Source organism: Salvelinus namaycush, chromosome 27 (assembly GCF_016432855.1).
Source record: "Salvelinus namaycush isolate Seneca chromosome 27, SaNama_1.0, whole genome shotgun sequence".
NCBI lineage: Eukaryota > Metazoa > Chordata > Actinopteri > Salmoniformes > Salmonidae > Salvelinus > Salvelinus namaycush.
This window is the reverse complement of record NC_052333.1, coordinates 30,423,001-30,449,987: the sequence shown is the minus strand read 5'-3', so window position 1 is coordinate 30,449,987 and position 26,987 is coordinate 30,423,001. Positions and strand designations below refer to the sequence as shown.

Here is a 26,987-nt window from a genome sequence, read left to right as displayed (position 1 = left end):
ATATATGCAAGTTATTTGAAAGAAATATATATATTTATTTGATGGCTACCAAATATTTGACGAAGAATCAAAAAACTACAACAGTTAGTTGAATTAGTCAAAATATGAATTAGTCAAAATATATGATCATAAGCACATGGTTTCGGGGGCTCTTGTATATGGATTTTAATATAGCCTAGAATTAAATACATGAAGGACATGGAATCACCTCAAGCATGGAATCACCTCAAGCATGGAATCACCTCAAGCAGACCACTTTTGCAGCTTCAAAATGACAAACAAACATATGTTCTTAATGAGTGACATCCTGAGTGGCGCAGTGGTCTAAGACACTGCATCTCAGTGCAAGAGGTGTCACTGCCGTCCCTGGTTTGGATCCAGGCTGCATCACATCCGGCCGTGATTGGGAGTCCCATAGGGTGGTGCACAATTGGCCCAGCGTTGGTTGGGGAAAGTTGTCATTGTAAATAAGAATTTGTTCGTAACTAACTTGCCTAGTTTAAATAAAGGTTAATATAATTTTAAAAAACAATGTTATACAGTTGACATCGAGATCTTATTCGTGTGTAGTAACTTTGATTAATAGCAACATTGTTTTTACTTCGGACTTTGGAGATTGCATAATAATGGAGTTATTATATAAGTGTAAGAAGGAACAGTCACTGTTCCTCTTGTGTTCAGTACTTAAAAACACTCCCAGGTCATTGCTATGCAATTGCAAAAGTATTATACTCCAAAAGTAATTAGTGTTATTACACAGGCATGAGAACAGTTTAATGTTCAGTGTTACTGAGAATGCTAACGGTAACAAAATGTTGCTATTAGGCTAAGTGTTGAAAGGAAACTAAATATCCACAAACGAATCAACTATAGCCAAGGTAGGTGGGAAATCATGTTAGTTTGTATTTTGAGTAACTATCCCTTTTTAAAGATGGTTCAGTGTATGTTTGAAACAAGAACTCTTACCCTAGATGGACAAAGAGGTTCGAAGTTGTTTTTGCTAAGCATCCAACTTGCTGTTTGCAAATGGCTTTGAATTTCCCAGCAGTTTTTCAGGTATCATAAAATTAATTAACATTTTCAGTGGCGTACAGTAGTTGAGCATCACACCATTTTTACTTAGTTGAAGAGAATCCATAAAAAAACATGCCACTTTGAGAACTTACACAGCAGGCTAGGATAATTAACGTAGCAGGTTTGGAAAATTAGGTTAAGGTTAGGAAAGGGGTTAGGGAAAATTCTCTCCTAACCTGTTACAAAAAGTTGTAATGTATTGATTACATGCTGATCATTCACAGTAGAGTGTTTTTAGGGAGTCATATCAGTTGAAAGCATCCAATCCAATAGTTTCAGGAAAGAAAGATCTGTATTCAAATCATTATAAATAGTAGTTGCTTTCTGAGATCTGTGTTCAGATAGTTTTCAAAAGTAAAACTATAGTGATCCCTTGTCTGGTATGTGTGCGTGTGTGTGTGTGTGTGTGTGTGTGTGTGTGTGTGTGTGTGTGTGTGTGTGTGTGTGTTATGTGTGTGTGTTATGTGTGTGCATAAGTAGTGTATGTGCGTGTGTGTTGGTTTGTGTGTGTTGGTTTGTGTGAGTGGGTGGGTAGAGACTTGTGAGTGTGCATAGAGTCAGTGCAAAATAGGGTCAATGCAGATAGTCCAGGTAAGCATTTGACTAACTATTTAGCAGTCTTATGGCTTGGGAATAGAAGCTCTCTCGGGGCCTGTTGGTCAGAGAACCGATGCTCCTGTACTGCTTGCTGGTCTGTAGAGAACATTCTATGGCTTAGGTGGCTGAAGTCTTTTCGGGCCTTAACACTGACATCGCCTGATATAGAGGTCCTGGATGGCAGGGAGTTTGGCCCCTATGATGTACTGAGACACGGGACGATAGTAATTTAAGGTTCCTTGGAGTTTCTGGTGAACAGGGATAATGGTGGTCAGCTTGAAACATGTTGGGATTACAGACTGGGGCAAGGAGAAGTTGAAAATGTCTGTGAAGACACTTGCCAGCTGGTCTGCGCATGCTCTGAGAATGTGCCCTGGTATTCCGTCTGGCCCAGCGGCCTTCAATCAATCAATCAATCAAATGTATTTATTAAGCCCTTCTTACATCAGCTAATATCTCGAAGTGCTGTACAGAAACCCAGCCTAAAACCCCAAACAGCAAGCAATGCAGGTGTAGAAGCACGGTGGCTAGGAAAAACTCCCTAGAAAGGCCAAAACCTAGGAAGAAACCTAGAGAGGAACCAGGCTATGAGGGGTGGCCAGTCCTCTTCTGGCTGTGCCGGGTGGAGATTATAACAGAACTATGCCAAGATGTTCAAAATGTTCATAAGTGACAAGCATGGTCAAATAATAATCATGAATAATTTTAAGTTGGCTTTTCATAGCCGATCATTAAGAGTTGAAAACAGCAGGTCTGGGACAGGTGGCGGTTCCATAACCGCAGGCAGAACAGTTGAAACAGATGAAACTGGAATAGCAGCAAGGCCAGGTGGACTGGGGACAGCAAGGAGTCATCATGCCCGGTAGTCCTGACGTATGGTCCTAGGGCTCAGGTCCTCCGAGAGAGAGAAAGAAAGAGAGAAGGAGAGAATTAGAGAGAGCCAAGATTTTCAAAATGTTCATAGATGACAAGCATGGTCAAATAATAATCAGGAATAAAAGCCAGTTGGCTTTTCATAGCCGATCATTAAGAGTTGAAAGCAGCAGGTCTGGGACAGGTAGGGGTTCCATAACCGCAGGCAGAGCAGTTGAAACTGGAACAGCAGCAAGGCCAGGTGGACTAGGGACAGCAAGGAGTCATCATGCCCGGTTTGCCGTGTCGTATGGTCCTAGGGCTCAGGTTCTCCGAGAGAGAGAAAGAAAGAGAGAACGAGAGAATTAGAGAGAGCATACTTAAATTCACACAGGACACTGGATAAGACAGGAGAAGTACTCCAGGTATAACCAACTGACTCAAGCCCCCCGACACATAAACTACTCCAGCATAAATACTGGAGGCTGAGACAGGAGGGGTCAGGAGACACTGTGGCCCCATCCTATGATACCCCCGGACAGGGCCAAACAGGAATCAATCAATCAAATGTATTTATTAAGCCCTTCTTACATCAGCTAATGTCACAAAGTGCTGTACAGAAACCCAGCCTAAACCCCCAAACAGCAAGCAATGCAGGTGTCGAAGCACGGTGGCTAGGAAAAGCTAGCTAGAAAGACCAGAACCTAGGAAGAAACCTAGAGAGGAACCAGGCTCTGAGAGGTGGCCAGTCCTTTTCTGGCTGTGCCGGGTGGAGATTATAACAGAACATGGCCAAGATGTTCAAACGTTCATAGATGACCAGCAGGGTCAGATAATAATAATCACAGTGGTTGTAGATAGTGCAACAGGTCAGCACCTCAGGAGTAAATGCCAGTTGGCTTTTCATAGCCGATCATTAAGAGTATCTCTACCGCTCCTGCTGTCTCTAGAGAGTTGAAAACAGCAGGTCTGGGACAGGTAGCACGTCCGGTGAACAGGTCAGGGTTCCATAGCCGCAGGCAGGACAGTTGAAACTGGAGCAGCAGCACGGCCAGGTGGACTGGGGACAGCAAGGAGTCATCAGGCCAGGTAGTCCTGAGGCATGGTCCTCCGAGAGAGAGAGAGAAAGAAAGAAAGAGAAAAAAAGAGAGCGAGAATTAGAGAGAGCATACTTAAATTCACACAGGACACCCTGCGAGTGTTAACCTGTTTAAAAGTCTTAATCACATCGGCCTATAGCTTGCTCAGTGACAACAGTGGGGTGCTACTGACATATTCAGAAAGAGGCTAAACAGTCAATTCTGCCAGCTTTGAGAAGCAGAATTGACCATTTACCTTCCTCTCTGAATATGATGTCAGTGTCACTCCACAGTACTGTGAACATTGATAGGTTTTTCCCCTGGAATACAAAAATCAAGAAAATGTTCATATGTGTTTTTGCCGTTATCTCCCTTTAATTAAATATAATCCCCTAATAGTCTGTCATAAAAGTCTATTTTGATGCCGTATTACATTTAGCTGAGTCTGCACTGAATCAAATAGTATAGATCACTTGGTAGTTCCTATCAGGGGACGAATACAGTAAAGGTGCTAAAAAGTAGTGCAATCTTATCTATTAGTCTTACAGTGATAGTGGTCTTGGGCCTGAGTTATCAGTGTATGTCTGACACATTCATTCCAAACATGAACACATACGGTACATTTGGAAGGGATACCGTGCTTTCACTTGTGTATATCACAGGTAATGAATCCACAGAAATATCTGCTATGAATGTCACATTGTTCCATTTCAGAATACTTTTCTTAATGTTCAGTGTCTCCATCTGTATATCAGACACTGATTCCAGATAATTGTCTTGATAAAACGTTATTGGTTCTCCATGTCTGATACACAACATGTGTAGTATCTTGGTGTTACATGGTGTCTGAGCAACTTTCCTTATAAATGTCATCCTGCAGTACAACAAAAACACCTATTTTGGTAAAAAGTAAAAGTGTTCAAAGTAATATTTAATAAACAACCAGTTTATTTAACAGTAGTGTGGAGGAAACTAAAACGTAAATATAGAGAAAATGTAAATCTCAGTTTACCACATGAGTTTGAAAAACGATTGTCTGTTCAGAATTCAACATTAACATTGTCTTTTTTCCCTCTAGTGACTCACTCCCTGAAGTATTTCTACACCGCATCTTCTGAAGTTCCCAACTTCCCAGAGTTCGTAGTTGTGGGGATGGTGGATGGTGTTCAGATGGTTCACTATGACAGCAACAGCCAGAGAGCGGTGCCCAAACAGGACTGGATGAACAAGGCAGCAGACCCACAGTATTGGGAGAGGGAGACAGGGAGTTTCAAGGGTGCCCAGCAGTCTTTCAAAGCCAACATCGATACTGCAAAGCAGCGTTTTAACCAAAGTGGAGGTAAATACTTCATCTTTACTTCATCTGATCAGTTGCACTTGTGTTTGTGCTTCTAAACTATCAAAACGGGCACTTCCTTATTCTAGGAGACAAGAATTACACAGGATTAGAGAAGTGATCGCTAAAGTTACAGATCTAGAATATCAGGGATGTACAGATCCACTCCTTCCGTCCTGTTTCTGTTTCCTCCACACACACATCACACAGCATCATTTGCTGATATCAGTATTTCAAAGCATCTAGCATGGTCTCCTTTGTTTCTCTGCTTATGTTTACTGTATGTATGGTCCCAATTCTTTCTCCTGGACACCAGCACAGCATTCATTTTATAACTACTGTGTACTGTTTTAAGTGTGGGAAGTAAAGACGACTATGACCATACCACTACTGTAAATGGCATCAAACTATAAGCATGCCATCTTTATGCATGTATGGCATTGGCAAGGTCACTCTCCAATCACCTGAATGGCAGGTTGGTGAATGTCAGATCTCTATGTGATTTCTCTTTGAGATACTTGTGTAAGTTTAATTTGTCAGTCATTACCTCAGCGAGTCCCTCTAGTCTGATCTGTGGGGCTTCATGCTGTGTATGTACTGTGTGTGTGTTATCCACACAGCCCAGCTGTGTGCTCCCCCCCACAGTAGAGCTGTAGTCTCCTCAGCCTCCCTGAGTGTCTCTCTGATCTGATGGGACTGTAGAGCTGTAGTCTCCTCAGCCTCCCTGAGTGTCTCTCTGATCTGATGGGACTGTAGAGCTGTAGTCTCCTCAGCCTCCCTGAGTGTCTCTGATCTGATGGGACTGTAGAGCTGTAGTCTCCTCAGCCTCCCTGAGTGTCTCTGATCTGATGGGACTGTAGAGCTGTAGTCTCCTCAGCCTCCCTGAGTGTCTCTCTGATCTGATGGGACTGTAGAGCTGTAGTCTCCTCAGCCTCCCTGAGTGTCTCTGATCTGATGGGACTGTAGAGCTGTAGTCTCCTCAGCCTCCCTGAGTGTCTCTCTGATCTGATGGGACTGTAGAGCTGTAGTCTCCTCAGCCTCCCTGAGTGTCTCTCTGGTCTGATGGGACACTAGAGAGAAGCAGAGGAGCAGAACATGATGATGATGATGATGATGATAGTGATGATGATGGTGATGTGTGTTTGGTCTTCTCTGCTCTAATGGACCAAAGCTCCCAGTGACTCCCTGTGGACTCTGCTGCTGGAGCTGATCAGACCTCTATGGGGAACTCTCTACTAGGGCTGACCCCATTTAGTCGACTGGTTGATTGTTTGGTCACTAGGCTGTTGGTCGACCGAGATTTCTTTAGTGGAGCAGTTGCAAATTGTTTGTTTTTTACACGGTGCACACGCCACCTGTCTGATTGGCTCCTGTCTCAGTAGACTAATCTATTAAGGTGATGATGGCACAGTCCTTCAAAGACATGCTACTGAAAATGGATATGTTTCTATTATATAAGAATAACGGTGCAACACTAATAAAAATAATATTATTTTATATCAAATGCGCTTTCACCCACGTTGGTAGTTGTCGCTGTCCGCGGTTCTGAAAGATAATCTACAATGCGCCATTGAATTGGCGCCTTTCCCTATATGTTGCTATGTGCATAATAGCGAAGTTAACCAGCATATTGGTGTTGAGAACAATGTGGCGGAGGCAGCATAGAAGTGAGGAGACGAGGAAACAGCCCTTGCCTTAATTGTGAAAGAAAGGTGAGGAGAGAGGAAACCCCAACTTAATTAGGTCTATAATCAACAGCCCAACTGTTAAACGTTCCTGGCTTTGTAAATCATCCATATATATCTACAGAAATAAGACCGATCCTGCTTGTGTTGCCTGGTTGAGTGTTTGTCTAATAGCCTCCTGATTCCAAGCCTCGTGCAACTGCAACATGTCGGATAAAACAGTTTCACAAAATCGGATGTTTTTAATATTTGCTATGCTGTAATAAAGGCTTGACTATATTTTTCGTTAGAAAAGACTGGTATTACTTATACTTGATTCAGTGTTGTTTACACTGCTCCAAACGGGCAGGAAAATGATATTGTGTTTTAACAGCACCTGTTTTAACAGCACCTGTTTTGTCACACAATATGCACGCAGCTCTCACGCCTTTACCCTCCTTTTTCTTGATCATCTCCTTCCTGTTATTATTAAAGTTATTATTATGATCATCATTATAATAATAAGTAATGTCGTTATCATTAGTAGGCTTCGTAGAGTAGTAGCCTTGTATAACCAGCATTGAGCTGGAGGCCTAAGAGCACGTCCTGTTTATTCTTAATACCGTAACTTACTTACTGGCCAGTGTTTTAATATATAGGCTACTGTATCAATCGATCAATCGTTCGTTCATGTCATCACGCAGACGAGTCATTCATGCGTTGAAATGCAATCAAGCGTTTTAGTTTTAAAACGAAATAACAAAGGGAGAATTTAATAATTAGCCTAAACTGTGCATGCAGCTGTTTTTAGTCTTTGCTATTGTAGTGTTGATTCCCTATGAACAGCCTCTGACACAGGAGAGAGATGTCCATAACACGTCCACAAGAATCAGCTTTCCAAACGTTACTCTTTTAGGGTGAAGTTCCCATTTATTGCGCATATCAAGTATAAGTAGCTCTAATACACATGTTCCTGTAGAAAAGGTGCAGAGAGATGCTTCTATCAGCTGTATCTGTGATACGGTATCAACTGTATGTCCTCTCCTCTCTCCTGTACTAACCCTTCCTGGTCACCTGTCCTAGCTATATACACACACACGTGACCAGCGACCCAAGACCCCAACATAGTCCCCTCTAGTGTACAAAACAGGTTAAAATAACCCTTGACAGACAACATACACACAACACATAAACAGGACAAAACGGCTCCTTCACACCGGCCCTAATTGTTCCCTGACTTAAGCAAGAAACAATTATACAAATGTAAAGAAAGGAGCCAACAGTGTTTGTGTCTTCATGGAGGGATGATCTGCAGGACCAGAGGGTGCTAGCACTTAGCCCCAGCTCAGCCTATAACAAGGTCAGCTCTGTAGGCACTTAGCCCCATCTCAGCCTATAACAAGTACAGCTCTGTAGGCACTTAGCCCCATCTCAGCCTATAACAAGGTCAGCTCTGTAGTCACTTAGCCCCAGCTCAGCCTATAACAAGTACAGCTCTGTAGGCACTTAGCCCCATCTCAGCCTATAACAAGTACAGCTCTGTAGTCACTTAGCCCCAGCTCAGCCTATAACAAGTACAGCTCTGTAGGCACTTAGCCCCATCTCAGCCTATAACAAGTACAGCTCTGTAGGCACTTAGCCCCAGCTCAGCCTATAACAAGTACAGCTCTGTAGGCACTTAGCCCCAGCTCAGCCTATAACAAGTACAGCTCTGTAGGCACTTAGCCCCATCTCAGCCTATAACAAGTACAGCTCTGTAGTCACTTAGCCCCAGCTCAGCCTATAACAAGTACAGCTCTGTAGGCACTTAGCCCCATCTCAGCCTATAACAAGTACAGCTCTGTAGTCACTTTGCCCCATCTCAGCCTATAACAAGGTCAGCTCTGTAGTCACTTAGCCCCATCTCAGCCTATAACAAGTACAGCTCTGTAGGCACTTAGCCCCATCTCAGCCTATAACAAGGTCAGCTCTGTAGTCACTTAGTCCCATCTCAGCCTATAACAAGTACAGCTCTGTAGTCACTTAGCCCCATCTCAGCCTATAACAAGTACAGCTCTGTAGTCACTTTGCCCCATCTCAGCCTATAACAAGGTCAGCTCTGTAGTCACTTAGCCCCATCTCAGCCTATAACAAGTACAGCTCTGTAGTCACTTTGCCCCATCTCAGCCTATAACAAGGTCAGCTCTGTAGTCACTTAGCCCCATCTCAGCCTATAACAAGTACAGCTCTGTAGTCGCTTAGCCCCATCTCAGCCTATAACAAGTACAGCTCTGTAGTCACTTAGTCCCATCTCAGCCTATAACAAGTACAGCTCTGTAGTCACTTTGCCCCATCTCAGCCTATAACAAGTACAGCTCTGTAGTCGCTTAACCCCATCTCAGCCTATAACAAGTACAGCTCTGTAGTCACTTAGCCCCATCTCAGCCTATAACAAGAACAGCTCTGTAGTCGCTTAGCCCCATCTCAGCCTATAACAAGTACAGCTCTGTAGTCGCTTAGCCCCATCTCAGCCTATAACAAGTACAGCTCTGTAGTCGCTCAGCCCCATCTCAGCCTATAACAAGGTCAGCTCTGTAGTCGCTTAGCCCCATCTCAGCCTATAACAAGGTCAGCTCTGTAGTCACTTAGCCCCATCTCAGCCTATAACAAGTACAGCTCTGTAGTCGCTTAGCCCCATCTCAGCCTATAACAAGTACAGCTCTGTAGTCGCTTAGCCCCATCTCAGCCTATAACAAGTACAGCTCTGTAGTCGCTTAGCCCCATCTCAGCCTATAACAAGTACAGCTCTGTAGTCACTTAGCCCCATCTCAGCCTATAACAAGTACAGCTCTGTAGTCGCTTAGCCCCATCTCAGCCTATAACAAGTACAGCTCTGTAGTCGCTTAACCCCATCTCAGCCTATAACAAGTACAGCTCTGTAGGCACTTAGACCCATCTCAGCCTATAACAAGTACAGCTCTGTAGTCACTTAGCCCCATCTCAGCCTATAACAAGTACAGCTCTGTAGTCGCTTAGCCCCATCTCAGCCTATAACAAGTACAGCTCTGTAGTCACTTAGACCCATCTCAGCCTATAACAAGTACAGCTCTGTAGTCACTTAGCCCCATCTCAGCCTATAACAAGTACAGCTCTGAAGTCGTCCAAGGCAGAATCCTGTAGCACGGAGCGTGTCGTTCCTGCTTGTCTCATGTAGATGGGGTGGGCAGTAACAGCAGGGCAGTCAATCTGTCCCGGGTTGTCACCACCTTCTCCTAAGGGACCGCCGGAGACCCACACCAATCGGGTCCCAGCGGTGTGAGGTCCATCTCCAACACTCGTCATCAGCGGGGGCGATGGCCTGTGGAGCATCGCTGCCAATCAGCAACTGTTTCACACAGTCCACAATTTGAGTCGTTTTCCATTCTACATCTGTCAATATCTTAAATGTTCTGCGGATATCTTCAGTAAACATTTTCTCAGAGCAGTTGTTCTCCACGCCCTTTACAGCCCGTCTTCATCTCACGCAGCCCATTCAGCAGAATGTTTATTCAATGACATGACGCCACTCTTTGCCTTTTCACCAGTGTTAAGATAATACAGAGCCCAACACTCTGTTCTAATGTTCAGAAATGAAGCGTCAACATGTTGGATAGCATTTCCCTATGAAACCCTGGCTCCACTTCCTATTCCACAACGCTACAATTGACAAAACAGTGTTCAACGTGCACCGCGCAGCACAAGAGTGAAGCACAAGTACCAATGTCCTTTGGTGAGCAACGGCGCGGGAGATTTGGCTCCTGGATTCTTCTCGTTTCTCCGGGAAATGTTTGCCACCACCCTTGTTCGTTGTCATAGGCACAGCAGGAGTGATTCCAATAATCCGACATGCTACATGCAAAGATCCATTAGTCCAATTTCCAACGAGAGTTAAGCTCTTACTTTTGGCGATTCCCTATGAACAGCCTCTGACACGGGAGAGAGATGTCCATAACACGTCCACTAAAATCAGCTTTCCCAAACGTTACTCTTTTAGGGTGAAGTTTCCATTTATTGCGCATATCAAGTATAAGTAGCTCTAATACACATGTTCCTGTAGAAAAGGTGCAGAGAGATGCTTCTATCAGCTGTATCTATGATACGGTACAACTGTATGTCCTCTCCTCTCTCCTGTACTAACCCTTCCTGGTCACCTGTGCTAGCTATATACACACACACACGTGACCAGCGACCCATGACCCCAACATATAGTCCCCTCTAGTGTACAAAACAGGTTAAAATAACCCTTGACAGACAACATACACACGACACATAAACAGGACAAAACGGCTCCTACAGCTGTAATAAAGGCTTTATATATATATTCTATTTTATTCATTAGAACAGACTCTCTGGTACACTTATCATGTATTTAGTGTTGTTTACACTGTTCCACATGGTCAGAAAACATGATATTGTAATGTAACAGCACCTGTTTGTCACCCATCATACTCACACAGGGCTTTCTCCTGTACACTCCTTTATCTGGATCTCCTGTACACTCCTTTATCTGGATCTCCTGTACACTCCTTTATCTGGATCTCCTGTACACTCCTTTATCTGGATCTCCTGTACACTCCTTTATCTGGATCTCCTGTACACTCCTTTATCTGGATCTCCTGTACACTCCTTTATCTGGATCTCCTGTACACTCCTTTATCTGGATCTCCTGTACACTCCTTTATCTGGATCTCCTGTACACTCCTTTATCTGGATCTCCTGTACACTCCTTTATCTGGATCTCCTGTACACTCCTTTATCTGGATCTCCTGTACACTCCTTTATCTGGATCTCCTGTACACTCCTTTATCTGGATCTCCTGTACACTCCTTTATCTGGATCTCCTGTAGTTTCCACAACTCAGTCAAATGTCTTCCACACGTCTGACTTCCTGTTTCCCTCCTGAGCAACCAGGAAACATTCCCCCGTTTCCAGTTTCTTTTTTACGTCCTCCGCATCCTTTTAGTTGTATTGCGGTGTTGGACGTTTGTTCTAACCAGTGTGTTGATGTGATAGGCTATACATCCGGCCCTGTTGGTCACGTTCGTGCGATGCTGACACGTGTCACGTAAAGGGAGCGAGGGTTGAGGGAACGGGGAATGTTTTTCCTAAACAAATGAGGGATTTCAGAAACAACTTCTCAGTCCGAGAAACAAGTTAGAAACTACACGGCTGTCATTGTGTGGCAGCATCAGCGCGGACAGCGGCGATAAACGCTTGCTGTGCTGTGGTGCCTGTTCGCTGCAGCGGGGAGGAGAGAGACGATGTGCGCCAGTCACAGGCACTCGCTGTCATTCTTTTTAACGCAGCGTCGCCCTCTTGAGTCATTTGTTTGTCTTCAGTATTTCATCAAACAGTCTATATGTAGAAAAATACACGTTTTGACAAAGAACAGACATCTCTCGGTCGACCCAAGATTTTGTTTTGTCAGGGGGCAGGCCTACTCTACACACACACCCACACACTCAGGATCTGGGGATCACACACACACACATTGTATTGCTCCAGTAGACTCACATTATTGAGAGATCATCTTCCTCATGTGAGTCTCTCCGTCTCTCTCCTGTTATTCCTGACTGAACAGAGGATCCTCTCTCACTTCCTCTATTTATCTCTGACATCATCACTAGAGGACAGTCTTCATTTATTAACAGGGTTTTATTTGTTGACCCACCTCACTGAAAACTACAGTCTTATACAACATCCATTAGTTAGAATAACACTACTGTACTGAACACAATGTGTATCTTCAACACAGCAGATAGAACCAAGCCAACATCAGCTGGTGTAGAATAGATCCACAGTCTCTGAGTTTCCTCATCAACTCTCTCTGTCTCTGTGGTGAAGGTGTGACGTCATCATCACACTGTAGTGGTCTGAGCTGATCTGTTTCCTTCCAGTCTGGTTGAACAACTAACACATGATGATAGAGATCCCACTGGCAGACTGAATCTGGAGGACAGATGGAGCTGTTGATTTACTGTCTGTGTGTGTGTGTGTGTGTGTGTGTGTGTGTGTGTGTGTGTGTGTGTGTGTGTGTGTGTGTGTGTGTGTGTGTGTGTGTGTGTGTGTGTGTTATCCACACGACCCAGCTGTGTGCGCCTCCCTACAGTGGTTCCTCATTTAAAAGTAGCATCATACTGCAGCACAGCTTGCAGGACGCTGGGGTACGGTACAGCATGTTACAGTGCTTGACGTCAGAGTAATTTACTGTCCGCCATTGATGCCGTTAATGCTCGTTGAAACCACCAGCTGGCATCTTTGAGGGCGTCTTCATAAAGCTTTGCTTACTTCCCCAAGTAATCGTACAGAGGTCCATTCAGGCCAGACGTTTTGATTGCTGTACCCTATCAGAGGTCCATGCAGGCCAGACGGTTTGATTGCTGTACCCTATCAGAGGTCCATGCAGGCCAGACGGTTTGATTGCTGTACCCTATCAGAGGTCCATGCAGGCCAGACGGTTTGATTGCTGTACCCTATCAGAGGTCCATGCAGGCCAGACGGTTTGATTGCTGTACCCTATCAGAGGTCCATGCAGGCCAGACGGTTTGATTGCTGTACCCTATCAGAGGTCCATGCAGGCCAGACGGTTTGATTGCTGTACCCTATCAGAGGTCCATGCAGGCCAGACGGTTTGATTGCTGTACCCTATCAGAGGTCCATGCAGGCCAGACGGTTTGATTGCTGTACCCTATCAGAGGTCCATGCAGGCCAGACGGTTTGATTGCTGTACCCTATCAGAGGTCCATGCAGGCCAGACGGTTTGATTGCTGTACCCTATCAGAGGTCCATGCAGGCCAGACGGTTTGATTGCTGTACCCTATCAGAGGTCCATGCAGGCCAGACGGTTTGATTGCTGTACCCTATCAGAGGTCCATGCAGGCCAGACGGTTTGATTGCTGTACCCTATCAGAGGTCCATGCAGGCCAGACGGTTTGATTGCTGTACCCTATCAGAGGTCCATGCAGGCCAGACGGTTTGATTGCTGTACCCTATCAGAGGTCCATGCAGGCCAGACGGTTTGATTGCTGTACCCTATCAGAGGTCCATGCAGGCCAGACGGTTTGATTGCTGTACCCTACCAGAGGTCCATGCAGACCAGACGGTTTGATTGCTGTACCCTATCAGAGGTCCATGCAGGCCAGACGGTTTGATTGCTGTACCCTATCAGAGGTCCATGCAGGCCAGACGGTTTGATTGCTGTACCCTATCAGAGGTCCATGCAGGCCAGACGGTTTGATTGCTGTACCCTATCAGAAAGCGCATAACAACGTAATGAATTTCCTTGACATGAAGCAACCCATAGCTTCAGCTACTACAGCACAGAGAAATACTTCTTAAAACACGCTATTCTGTTGTTTTGAAATAAACAGTCTTAGTATGATGTTTAGTCTGTTATGATCTTTATCTTAATGTAGGTCTACTGCTAGAGTGTAAAATACACATATTTGGGTAAATTCAGGGACAGGTGGGTTCAAGGTTTTGATTGTAATGACATGGAGCTGTAGGAGTGTTTACTGCAGCTGTCTGAACATAACTTACATACCGGCCTGAAGGACAACTTCAATATACTGGATATCAATCAATCATTCATGGATTTGTGCGTGTCATTACCCCAGGTAGCACACATACTGGTCCCGCGTGGGATTCATACCCACAACCCTGGTGTTGCAAGCACCATGCTCTACCAACTGAGCTACACAGGACTGGACCAGGCTGTTAGTGATTTTGTTTGTGGGTAAAATGAAGAGAGAAGAGTCATGTTAATGTCTAGTTTATGAGGATGTTGCTACACCATCAAGTTGTTTAACAACTCCAGCACAGAGAAGAGAAAAGAGCCTTGAATAATAAAACGATAAATAGGAATGAATTCAACTGTTATTAATCTTGGCTTTACTAAAGACTTTAAAACCTTTTTTGTTAGAATAGACTATATGGGATTGATTCTAATTTGTTAGTAAATTATTCTTGTGGTTGTTGCGTTTCCACTGTTAGAAATGCTCAGAGAAAAGATGAATCATGCGTACTGTAATGAGCAGGCAGAGCTGGCTCCTCCTACCCTCCTTGATCTCCGTCTTCACGTCATTATCATTAGTAGATAAACATCCATTTAACATCCATAAATACATTTCAAATCCCTAAAAATAGAAATCAACTTGGCAAGAGTCTGTTGTCCTGCTAATGGCCCATCGTGGGTGGATGGATTGCTGCCTCTGCCTGTCGGAGGTGGAGTTCCAGAGCTCACTGGTGTGCCTGACATTGTGACTCCCATCTCGTTCCTCGCCTTCTTCAGCGCGTCATTCTCCGCCTGACTCTCCGTCAATGCCGCCTGGCTCTGGACCAATGCATCAGCTGTCACCCGTATCTCTGCCCTCATAGAATGTTTCTCTCTCTGCTGATCTGCCTTCAATGACTCCATCTCCGTCTTCAAAGTTTGAATCTGATCCGTGTGCACCTTCATCAGACGAGCGGAATGGTACGGCCCTGAGCCCCCATCCACTCCTTTACACACAAATGCTGGGTACAGAAACACATTTTAAGAATCTAGCAAAACCCTCTTTCTTGGCAACCATGTGTTTTTGGGTGCGCCCCGTTGTCCAGCCCTTTGTCCACTGATCTCCACGGATGGTTGTCGGCATGGTTGTATGCGCTGCAAACACACGTTCACGTTTTTAGTGCACAATTATCGATTATATTACACAGTATGCCTACACATTGATAGGCTATTATTTTGTATCGAAAATGCACTGAAACCAAAATACCTTTAGTTTCAGTGATCCTCTCAGCTCCGGCTCATTTTCAAGTCCTCTGGTGGTTACAGTCCTAACCCTGGAGCGGGTAGCACCACAGAAAGAAGCTGGTGGTTACAGTCCTAACCCTGGAGCGGGTAGCACCACAGAAAGAAGCTGGTGGTTACAGTCCTAACCCTGGAGCGGGTAGCACCACAGAAAGAAGCTGGTGGTTACAGTCCTAACCCTGGAACAGGTAGCACCACAGAAAGAAGCTGGCTCGCTGAAAACTATGTCTGTTTGGTCTGTTCTCTTTGGCCGCAATGAAACAATTCTGAAATAAACAGATGATTTTTGAATGGTAGTTGTGTTCAGGGTGGAGTTTGTGGCGGGGTGAGGAGTACAGGAAAGGTGTGACTCTAGGTTACAATAGACCATCAGTCTACAGCAGACCTCCCACTGTCCTCACTGGGATGATGCTGTAACTCATAATGTAGCATCACAACCAGGATCTCTATTCAGTTAAGTCAGCCGATTTGGGTTTTCAGGTGGAATGGAAACGTTTCCAAAATACTATTAGACTTGGGGGGGGATTACGGTCACGGACAGTGCTATTCTCAAACACTATTGTCAGACTCCTGTGTTACATAGTACAGTTACAGCTTCTTCTGACAAAGTAGAAACAAACAAAGTGTATTTTTTTGAGTATGCGCGCGGGACAGAGGAAGAGTAATTCTTACACGGTTGTTTTTAAATTCAATCACTCTCTACTTCTTCGTCCTCATCATTCAGTTCATTCAAATTCAATTGTAATACATTTTGTCTCTCCCGTTCAACAACTCCAAATCGCTTTGCATGTGCCCCCAAGGGATGACTCTGACATAACATGATATATGTTCATGAAATAATCATCCCTCTACACACTCACCTGTCACCCTCAGGACCTGGGGGTCACACACGTATAGCTCCAGTAGGCTGACATTAGAGCCTATTGCCCTGAGAGAGAATGAAAGAAAGCGACCCGGCTCTACGCATTTTACTAGTTTGTGACTCACCGACTCCGCCCCCCGGTTCGAGGGGAATAGGGGACAGCCGAGGGTGACGGGGGAGTGTGTAGAGAGTTTCCCTGAGAGGCCTGATCAGCTCCAGCAGCAGACCCCACAGCGAGTCACTTGGAGCAGTCCAGGAGTTATTAACACACGGGAACTTCAGTCACACACGGGAGAACATGAACATGGGGGTGAAAAGTGGGAACGGTAGTGGTTCTGTAATGGACAGAAACAGAGGGAATGAATACAAACATTCCCAATGACTACAGCAGGGCACAAAGGCACAGATACAGAATGTTACAGAATATAGCAGTAATGGCTGTATAGATTGCGTACGCCACCTGTAGAGTATTACACCACACAGTAAACTCAAGAGGGGCAACATGCAATGGACAACAGTAGTAACTAACTATGAAGAACAATATACACACGTCACACAACTCACTATGTGCAGCACTCCAACCCATCCAGAGATATGAGGGAGTCCAGTTGTTGACGGGCAGAGACAGAGATGATGTTGCTCTCTGACACTGCTTGAGGGAGACTGACAGTATTGTAGAGACAGATGTTGCTCTCTGACACTGCTTGAGGGAGACTGACAGTATTGTAGAGACAGACTGCTTGAGGGAGACTGACAGTATTGTAGAGACAGAGATGTTACTCTCTGCTACTGCCTGAGGGAGACTGACGGTATTGTAGAGACAGAGATGTTACTCTCTACACTGCCTGAGGGAGACTGACGGTATTGTAGAGACAGAAATGTTGCTCTCTACACTGCCTGAGGGAGACTGATGGTATTGTAGAGACAGAGATGTTACTCTCTGCTACTGCCTGAGGGAGACTGACAGTATTGTAGAGACAGACTGCTTGAGGGAGACTGACAGTATTGTAGAGACAGAGATGTTGCTCTCTGACACTGCTTGAGGGACACTGACAGTATTGTAGAGACAGAGATGTTGCTCTCTGACACTGCTTGAGGGAGACTGACAGTATTGTAGAGACAGAGATGTTGCTCTCTGACACTGCTTGAGGGAGACTGACAGTATTGTAGAGACAGAGATGTTGCTGTCTGACACTGCTTGAGGGAGACTGACAGTATTGTAGAGACAGAGATGTTGCTCTCTGACACTGCTTGAGGGAGACTGACAGTATTGTAGAGACAGAGATGTTGCTCTCTGACACTGCTTGAGGGAGACTGACAGTATTGTAGAGACAGAGATGTTGCTCTCTACCACTGCTTGAGGGACACTGACAGTATTGTAGAGACAGAGATGTTGCTCTCTGACACTGCTTGAGGGAGACTGACAGTATTGTTAGAGACAGAGATGTTGCTCTCTGACTGCTTGAGGGAGACTGACAGTATTGTAGAGACAGAGATGTTGCTCTCTGACACTGCTTGAGGGAGACTGACAGTATTGTAGAGACAGAGATGTTGCTCTCTGACACTGCTTGAGGGAGACTGACAGTATTGTAGAGACAGAGATGTTGCTCTCTGACACTGCTTGAGGGAGACTGACAGTATTGTAGAGACAGAGATGTTGCTCTCTGACACTGCTTGAGGGAGACTGACAGTATTGTAGAGACAGAGATGTTGCTCTCTGACACTGCTTGAGGGAGACTGACAGTATTGTAGAGACAGACTGCTTGAGGGACACTGACAGTATTGTAGAGACAGAGATGTTGCTGTCTGACACTGCTTGAGGGAGACTGACAGTATTGTAGAGACAGAGATGTTGCTCTCTGACACTGCTTGAGGGAGACTGACAGTATTGTAGAGACAGAGATGTTGCTCTCTGACACTGCTTGAGGGAGACTGACAGTATTATAGAGACAGAGATGTTGCTGTCTGACACTGCTTGAGGGAGACTGACAGTATTGTAGAGACAGAGATGTTGCTCTCTGACACTGCTTGAGGGAGACTGACAGTATTGTAGAGACAGACTGCTTGAGGGAGACTGACAGTATTGTAGAGACAGAGATGTTGCTCTCTGACACTGCTTGAGGGAGACTGACAGTATTGTAGAGACAGAGATGTTGCTCTCTGACTGCTTGAGGGAGACTGACAGTATTGTAGAGACAGACTGCTTGAGGGAGACTGACAGTATTGTAGAGACAGAGATGTTGCTCTCTGACACTGCTTGAGGGAGACTGACAGTATTGTAGAGACAGAGATGTTGCTCTCTGACACTGCTTGAGGGAGACTGACAGTATTGTAGAGACAGAGATGTTGCTCTCTGACACTGCTTGAGGGAGACTGACAGTATTGTAGAGACAGAGATGTTGCTCTCTGACACTGCTTGAGGGAGACTGACAGTATTGTAGAGACAGAGATGTTGCTCTCTGACACTGCTTGAGGGAGACTGACAGTATTGTAGAGACAGAGATGTTGCTCTCTGACACTGCTTGAGGGAGACTGACAGTATTGTAGAGACAGAGATGTTGCTCTCTGACACTGCTTGAGGGAGACTGACAGTATTGTAGAGACAGAGATGTTGCTCTCTGACACTGCTTGAGGGAGACTGACAGTATTGTAGAGACAGAGATGTTACTCTCTGACACTGCTTGAGGGAGACTGACAGTATTGTGTGACCTGCAGAGTCAAGAGGACGGGGAGATGTCCAGCCCCCTAGTAACCTCCCTAGCAACCTATCAGGGCACAGGTCATTCAGGTCGGAGAGAGTTTGAGAGGCAGGTTTATGGTACCCTCTAGATCAGTGTTTCTCAGCTGGTTTTGCCCGGGGACCCAAAGTTGACCATGACAACTTGACCATGACCCAATATTATGGACTGACGATGATTACCTTTTGTAATGTTGTATTGCAGCTGCCTTCCTGGGCAGGGTTCACTTGCAAAATAGACTGTCTCAATTCTGGTGGTAAAGAAAGTCATTACACAGCCATATTAACTGAGAAAACATTTACTATCAGTTCAGGAGAATGAGCCATTTAATTAGGAGACCAGGTCAGGAGTGAAGTGTAATACATGATCAGACTCAGAACATCAAAACCAGTCCAATAATGTTAATGAACAGTAACACATACCAGTGTTTATAATAGAGAAAACAACAGTCGTTAGGAAGTCTTAATCATCAGTTACCATGGGAATAGTTTCACCACCTTGAAATGTTTTCTTAAAGGTGTACGTTTTTAACCAGTTCAATAAAATGTCATATGAATGTCAGAGCTAATTAACCATAATAATTAACATAGTGAGCAATAACTAATGAACCTGTTTATTTAGTGTGTGTGTGTGTGTGTGTGACCTATCGGTGGGAAAGCTGGGGGGGTTCTGTACTTTGATAAGTTCACTGAAGTGGAGATGGTTGACAGGGCATCTTGGAGGTCATGCTGGCTGCCCAGTTAGTTTCTGCTTTTAGTTTTCAGCACGGCCATAGCAGAGGAGCCACGTTCACACAGACAGGTAGTGCTGAACGGTAGCAGGATTCATGACAGGCGAGAGCAGGATACTCTCCCATTACGCCGCAGCAGAACTGTGGTGGTGTGATTTCCCAGGAAGCGCATGCTCAGTCCACCATCAAATGACAGCTCCACCAGCAGATCCTTCTCGTTGCTCGGCAACAGGACGCTTCCCATCTCCACTCGAACATGTCCAGTCATCTAGTCCTGTTCTCCTCCAGGAAGTAGTCACAACTGCAGCTTGACCAGATGGTGTTTAAGGGTTTTTCTTCAGTGTGTCTCGGTGCGCTACGTTGATCAGATTCTGAATCTCTACATCAGCGTTGGGAAACATTGTCAATCCTCCCATTAGAAACATGACTTCCCCAAACCGTAAGCTTCATCTTGGAAGGCATCCACTTTGTCCCTCTGTTCAAATCGATTGCGCCCCCTCCCTTGCATTGATACATTGAGAGAATTCAGATGGTCAGAAATATCCGCCAGGTAGGCAACCTGCGCGAGCCGTTCCTCACAATGGAAATGTCAGAAGCTCATTAAAGCGACAACAGTTTACCCCTGGAGAGCCAGCGGACCTCTGCATGATAAAGCACCTGCTGGTGCTCGCTCCCCATATCCCTGCAGACGGCCTGGAAACACCTGCTTAACGTGGAGCTCTTTTTGATATAGTTTGACACACTTGATCACATTGTGGAGAGTGGCGTGGAGCTCAGGCACCATGTCCTTCGCTGCCAAAGCCTCCCTGTGTAGGAAGCAGTGGTTCCCTGTCGCACTCGGTGAATATCCAGGATCTGATTTACTACTCCGGTGTGTTGCCCCGTCACGGCAGCTGCCCCATCTGTGGTCACACCGACGCACCCATCCCAGCCAGTCCCACGGAGCCCAGGTACATATCCACTGTGTTAAAGACAGCCTCTGCAGAGATGGTGGTGGGCAAATCAGCACTAAAAAGGAAGTGCTCCTCGAGGCTGTTATCCCAGACGTGTCTGACAGACCATTAGAATTGCATGGTTAGCTACATCTGTGGATTCATCAGGCTGCAGTGTGTAATGGCCATTTGCACTGATGCTCTCTGATGTCTGGCGCGTTATGTCCTCAGACACGTCCTGGATTCTCCTCCTCGCGGTGTCATTGGATAGGGGTGTGGTTTGAAGTGTGTTGGCGGCTGACTCTCCCACGGGTTCAGTGCACATATCAACCGCAGCAGGGAGAATGAGATCCTCTGCGCTGGTGTGGGCTTTTTTGCACTTAGCAATACGCTGGGCCACAAGGTATGATGCACAAAGTGCCTTTTCTTGTACCGTTCATACGTTGTTCAATGAATCTTGTGAGGCCTCCAGATACTGATATTTCCTTTAAAAAAAAGTCAGCTGTCTTATCTTTGTGGCTTGTATCCTGGTGCCCAGATGCCTTTTCATTTTGGAGGGTTTCATGCTCTCATTAGCTAACAGCTGGTTGCGTAGGACCCACTGCGGTCTACACTCACCCTGACTGTCTTCTTTATATGTAAAACCGTATTTGATGAAGTCGTGGCGGTGTTTTCTCTTCTGACGGGGACCGGTGTTGTCTGCCTTGTTGTTGACGTTGGACGCAGCAGTAGATGAAGAGGGAGCCGCACGTTTTCAAAATGTTACTCTGACAGCAAGCCTACATGAGTTGAATGACAGCTGACTATCCACATGTGCAATGCCTGCAGAACACATCTGTATAGTTATCTGTCAATCAGGAGATCTGTATTATCTGATTGGACGGGTCACATTTAAAACTAAACAATGTTGCAGAATGACATTTTTATTGGATCAGTGTGTCAAGTCAAATGTTTATTGGTCACATACACATATTTAGCGGATGTTATTGGGCGTGTAGAGAAATGCTTGTGTGTGTGTGTCGAGAAATCTGAAATTTCATTGGATCAGTGTGTGTGGGGCGAGAACGTTACTGTATTGGTCAGTGAGTGAGAGCGGCGCGAAAACCCTCCGAGTCTGAACGTAGCTGATCGTTTCACCACTGTGGACGCACTGCATCTGTTCAGTCAGCAACAATAAGTGGTGCAGCGGTATCCTGTCAAAATAAAAGTTTTGGTGCGGCGGTTAGCTTTCAAAATATATATATATTTTTTAATTAGTTATTTTTGTATTATATTCTTGCATAATAAGTCTCGCGGCCCCTTAAAATCCTCCCATGGGGGTCACGACCCCCCAGTTGAGAATCACTGCTCTAGACTGTCAGGCTCCGGTTCTGGGGGATGGGGAGTGGAGTGTGCAGCTCCACATTTTTACATTTACATTTAAGTCATTTAGCAGACGCTCTTATCCAGAGCGACTTACAAGTACATACATTCATACTTTTTTTGTACTGGCCCCCCGTGGGAATCGAACCCACGACCCTGGCGTTGCAAGCGCCATGCTCTACCAACTGAGCCACACGGGGCCACAGGTTGTGAGGTGCTGATAACAGTCACCAGCAGGGAATTAGTAACAGATCATCTTACTCATGTGAGTCTCTCCATCTCTCTCCTGTTGTTCCTGACTGAACAGAGGATCCTCTCTCACTTCCTCTATTTATCTCTGACATCATCACTAGAGGACAGTCTTCATTTATTAACAGGGTTTTATTTGTTGACCCACCTCACTGAAAACTACAGTCTTATACAACATCCATTAGTTAGAGTAACACTAGTGTACTGAACACAATGTGTATCTTCAACACAGCAGATAGAACCAAGCCAACATCAGCTGGTGTAGAATAGATCCACAGTCTCTGAGTTTCCTCATCAACTCTCTCTGTCTCTGTGGTGAAGGTGTGACGTCATCATCACACTGTAGTGGTCTGAGCTGATCTGTTTCCTTCCAGTCTGGTTGAACAACTAACACATGATGATAGAGATCCCACTGGCAGACTGAAACAGATGGAGTAGTGCATGGTGTTGATGACCCTCTGTCTCTCTCTCTTTCAGGAGTCCACATTTTCCAGTACATGTACGGCTGTACGTGGGAAGATGACAGTGGAGTCACTGAGGGGCATAGGCAGTATGGATATGATGGGGAGGACTTCCTTGTGTACGACATGAAGACCTTCACTTGGATCGCTCCTAAACAGCAAGCTGAGATCACTCTGCGCAAGTGGAACCATGACCAATCTGGACTGGCATTCCGGCAGAACTACCTCACCCAGGAGTGCATTGAGTGGCTGAAGAAGTATCTGGACTATGGGAAGAGCACTCTGATGAGGACAGGTACAGAGACACATGACATGACGTAACTCCATTGACACAGCAATGATGTTTCATTATCAGGATATCATTTCACAATTGTTTTTAAGTCACATGAAGTTGTTTTGAATGACAATACTATTATCTCTAAAAATGTTTCATTTAACTGTTTGTTTTTTCTCTTCTGCTACCCACTCTCATTTGCTCTTACATGTCTATGTGCGTCTGTCTATTCCCCCTCTCTACACTACACATTCCCCTTCCCCCCTTCTCTCTCTCCAGTCCCTCCCTCAGTGTCTCTGCTCCAGAAGACCCCCTCCTCTCCAGTGACCTGCCACGCTACAGGTTTCTACCCCAGTGGAGTCATGGTGTCCTGGCAGAAAGACGGACAAGATCACCATGAAGATGTGGAGTATGGAGAGATTCTCCCCAACGATGACGGAACCTTCCAGAAAAGCTCCCACCTGACAGTGACGCCTGAGGACAGGAAGAACAGCAAGTATCAGTGTCTGGTTCAAGTCAAGGGTATCGAGGAGGACTTCATCAAGGTTCTGCCTGGCCAGGGTAAGAGGGAGAGATTCAAATATACACGATAGTCAACCCTCCTACTGAATGTGCCCAATATTCTTCATTTCTAAGTTCACTCATCTGCTCAGTGACACTACCTTTCTGACTGCATGTTCTCCTTGACCTCCTGACCTTTTATTGACATTGTCAAGAATGCTGCTTAGAGTTCATTTTTTATTAAAATGTACCATCTAGTACTATTGTCTGAATGCTCTGTTCTGATGATTACAGATGGCCCCAACTTTGTCCCCATCATTGGAGGGTTGGTAGCTCTCCTGGTCATCGTTGCTGTTGTTGTTGGGGTCGTCATTTGGAAGAAGAAGAGCAAGAAAGGTGAGTGAGGAGAGAAAGACCCTTTTTATTTTCCTATGTAGTCTGCACTGTCACCTCAGGTATTATCAGCAGTGTTTTAGTTAGTTTAGAAGTAGTTTACAATCAAGTGTTGTAGTTAGTGATGGTAGAGGAATGTTTGATTTAATCTGATTTATGTAAATAAAGAGTCCTGTTGTATGTGATGTCTGCAGTAGGATATGCAGTAGAGATACAGGATTCAGAATACTCTCAAACTGATGTTCTCTTGTAATATTCCACCAAACCAAGCTATCAGTCAATAACAACATCACTTACATCTCTGTGTTTCAGGCTTTGTTCCGGCCAGCAGTAAGTGCCTGCCTTCATGTTGTTCTCTATTCTGAAAAGATCACTGATTTGTGTTGTGTTGGACTGTATGGCATCCATTTTAGACTCTGACTGAACACTCATTTCATCATCACGCAACAGTTTGATGCATGTTCACTTGCAGTCTGACTTGTCTTCAACCAAATTACACAGATCCCTTGTAGATTCTGATGCTGGTTCAAACTTAGATGTCAATTGATGTAGCTACCTAGTTAATATGGAAAGCTGCATTTACTGTGAACCATGCATTAGGAACGTGTGAATGAACCTGAACTCATGGATTATCTTTCTATCAGTCTTTTTTTCTAACATTGGGGTTTGAATTTCTGTTTTAGCTTCCGACACTGACTCTGAGAACTCTGGGAAAGGTGCCGAGAAGATTTGAGAGACCTCTGCTCTTCTGTAACATCAAAGTAAGCCACTTAAGGAGTCCTCATATTAATGAGCAAGCTGATACAACCACTACCACACTGGTACACAGTCTGACTGTCTGTACTGTGTTTATGTGTGTGTAACCTCTCTCTTCTTATGTGTTTTAGGAAGGAGCTGAAGAGGAACTTCTCAAGAACATAACACACGTATACTTGCACACACACACACAACACAGGAGGTTTGTGTCACCTTAATTGGGTAGAGTGGGCTTGCGGAGTGAGTGGAATGGTACCAAATACATCAAACACATGGTTTGATCTACTCCGTTCCAACCATTATTATGAGCTGTCCTCCCCTCAGAAGCCTCCTGTGACACACACACTGTAAACACAGATCCATACATCAACAAAAAAATCTGCTGTCAAAAATATTATTTGGTGATTTTCATTTGAACAGTTTTACTTTCATTTAATCTATGGTTTGGCTTTTTAAAGTGTTGTAATGTGTTTTAAATTGTTAAATGTTATATTGCCACTGTGTGAGGTTTATCTCATTCTTACAGGTATACTAGAATCAATGGAACATCATGAAAGTGTCTTTCTGGAAAGGATTAGATTGTTGTGAGATGTTAAATTAAGATTTTAACTTAGATTATTCTACAAATAAAAAAATGTATTAGCTTGATTTTCTCTTAACTGAAGCCATAAAAACAACCACATTTAAAAGATATTGCTGTAAACCAGAAAAACGTAATTATTTTGTGTAGTTTAGCTGCACATGTGTGTAGGTTTTAGTGGGATAACATACAGTAATTGTGTGTGACATGTTCGAACTTTGCTCACACTGTCTTGTTTAATTGTATGGCCATAAACCAGACAAGGCCTATCATCCACATGTTCCATTTGTAAATGTTTCTCTTTTAACGGAAGTGGCTTTATTGCTCTAGTTTTCATGATACGTTTGATTTCTGATATGTTTTGGGGGTAGTTGGTTGTGTAAAAATAAGTTGGTGATGGGGCAAGTTGAACAATTATTTTATTGCAACAGTTTGTGCTTTGTACATTATGGATGCTCTACACAGCAATGATTGACCAAATCTAATACAAGTCCAGAAAACAGGATAGCAAATGTGATCCATTTATGAGATACATAATGAAGCAGCGAAACAACAAATTAGAGACCAAATTCATGCGTTCTGTCATAATGTTCTTACGCCTTTCAATAAAGTCTACAAAATGTTAATCAAAGTGTCATACTGGGCCTTTTAATAATGTTTGCAGTAAGATATGTTTTAAACCGCAAAGGATTTGAAGTGAAACGATATCATTTTGTATATAGGCTAAAGAAGAAGTCATATATATATTTTGATGATCTGTATGAAATATGATGGGGTGGCAGGTAGGCTAGTGGTGTAGAGTGTTGGGCCACTAGCTGACTAGGTCAAAATCTGTCTGTTCCCTTGAGCATGACACTTAACCCTTATTGCTCCTGTAAATTGCTCTGGGTAACAGCGTCTGATGACTAAAATGTCAAATATAAATGTTTGAATAAAATACTTCTTAAAAAAGGGGGATAATCTACACTGTTTATTTTGTCCTGAACATTTTCATATGGTACAGATTAGGATAAATCACTGCTGGTTTTCATTCTGCGTTATCTTCTAATCAGGGACTGAGTCAGACCTGGAAAACCAAGTGAGTGACCTCTGGCCAATGAATCAGTGATATGTACTGATCAATAAACAGCCAGACAGAAAAGCTGAAGCAGTATATCTGCCTTCTAGGGCTGAAATGAATAGTGCTATAAAAACCTGTTGTACAGAATCCTGCCTGGCAACATGACATCAACGTTGGATTCATTTTAAAACAGGCTACTGTTGAACTATAAGACTTTTATGGATTGGTGTTGCTATATTGGCCGCAATTCTCTATAATAACACTGGGACATTTACATTTAAGTCATTTAGCAGACGCTCTTATCCGGGACCTATACTACACTCCATGTAGCAATTTATCTACAGTGACTCATTTAAGCTGAGAAAATGTACAGGTTTTATGGCAAATTCATTCCAATAATTTAAGCACCTTATTAGACCATGTCACAGTAAAACGTCCTCTGATAGCACAAACATTGTGTTTGTAGAATTTAATTTGTACAATTAATTACAAAACTAGGGTGTAACTTTATTGTATGGTGCCAATCAAAAGATACCTGGGTCCCGGGTAAACAATTATGCTGTAAACAGTGCTTGATTTGGGAAGGAGCTCACTGGAGCTGAGTACCGGCACCTCAAATGTTCTACTGCTTGAGCTCCTGTTCCTCTTATTGTAAACAAGCATTTTATTCAATCG

At 44.4% G+C, this 26,987-nt stretch overlaps 1 protein-coding gene and 1 non-coding gene across 2 annotated transcripts in view; one reads left to right on the top strand and one right to left on the bottom strand.

Annotated features, from left to right (window-relative positions):
* Positions 1 to 26,207, top strand: part of LOC120022588 (H-2 class I histocompatibility antigen, Q9 alpha chain-like) — a 28,018-nt gene extending 1,811 nt beyond the window's left edge. The window contains exons 2-9 of the mRNA XM_038966552.1: positions 4,681 to 4,941; positions 14,080 to 14,085; positions 22,765 to 23,043; positions 23,302 to 23,583; positions 23,818 to 23,919; positions 24,229 to 24,246; positions 24,600 to 24,677; positions 24,804 to 26,207. Of these exons, the coding sequence (XP_038822480.1) occupies positions 4,681 to 4,941; positions 14,080 to 14,085; positions 22,765 to 23,043; positions 23,302 to 23,583; positions 23,818 to 23,919; positions 24,229 to 24,246; positions 24,600 to 24,649 (998 nt within the window). The 3' untranslated portion in view covers positions 24,650 to 24,677; positions 24,804 to 26,207. The remainder of the gene's footprint in view (positions 1 to 4,680; positions 4,942 to 14,079; positions 14,086 to 22,764; positions 23,044 to 23,301; positions 23,584 to 23,817; positions 23,920 to 24,228; positions 24,247 to 24,599; positions 24,678 to 24,803) is intronic.
* trnaa-ugc lies at positions 22,165 to 22,240 on the bottom strand. The gene has a single exon. It is a non-coding gene; the product is annotated as a tRNA-Ala (tRNA).
* Positions 26,208 to 26,987: the final 780 nt, after the last annotated feature.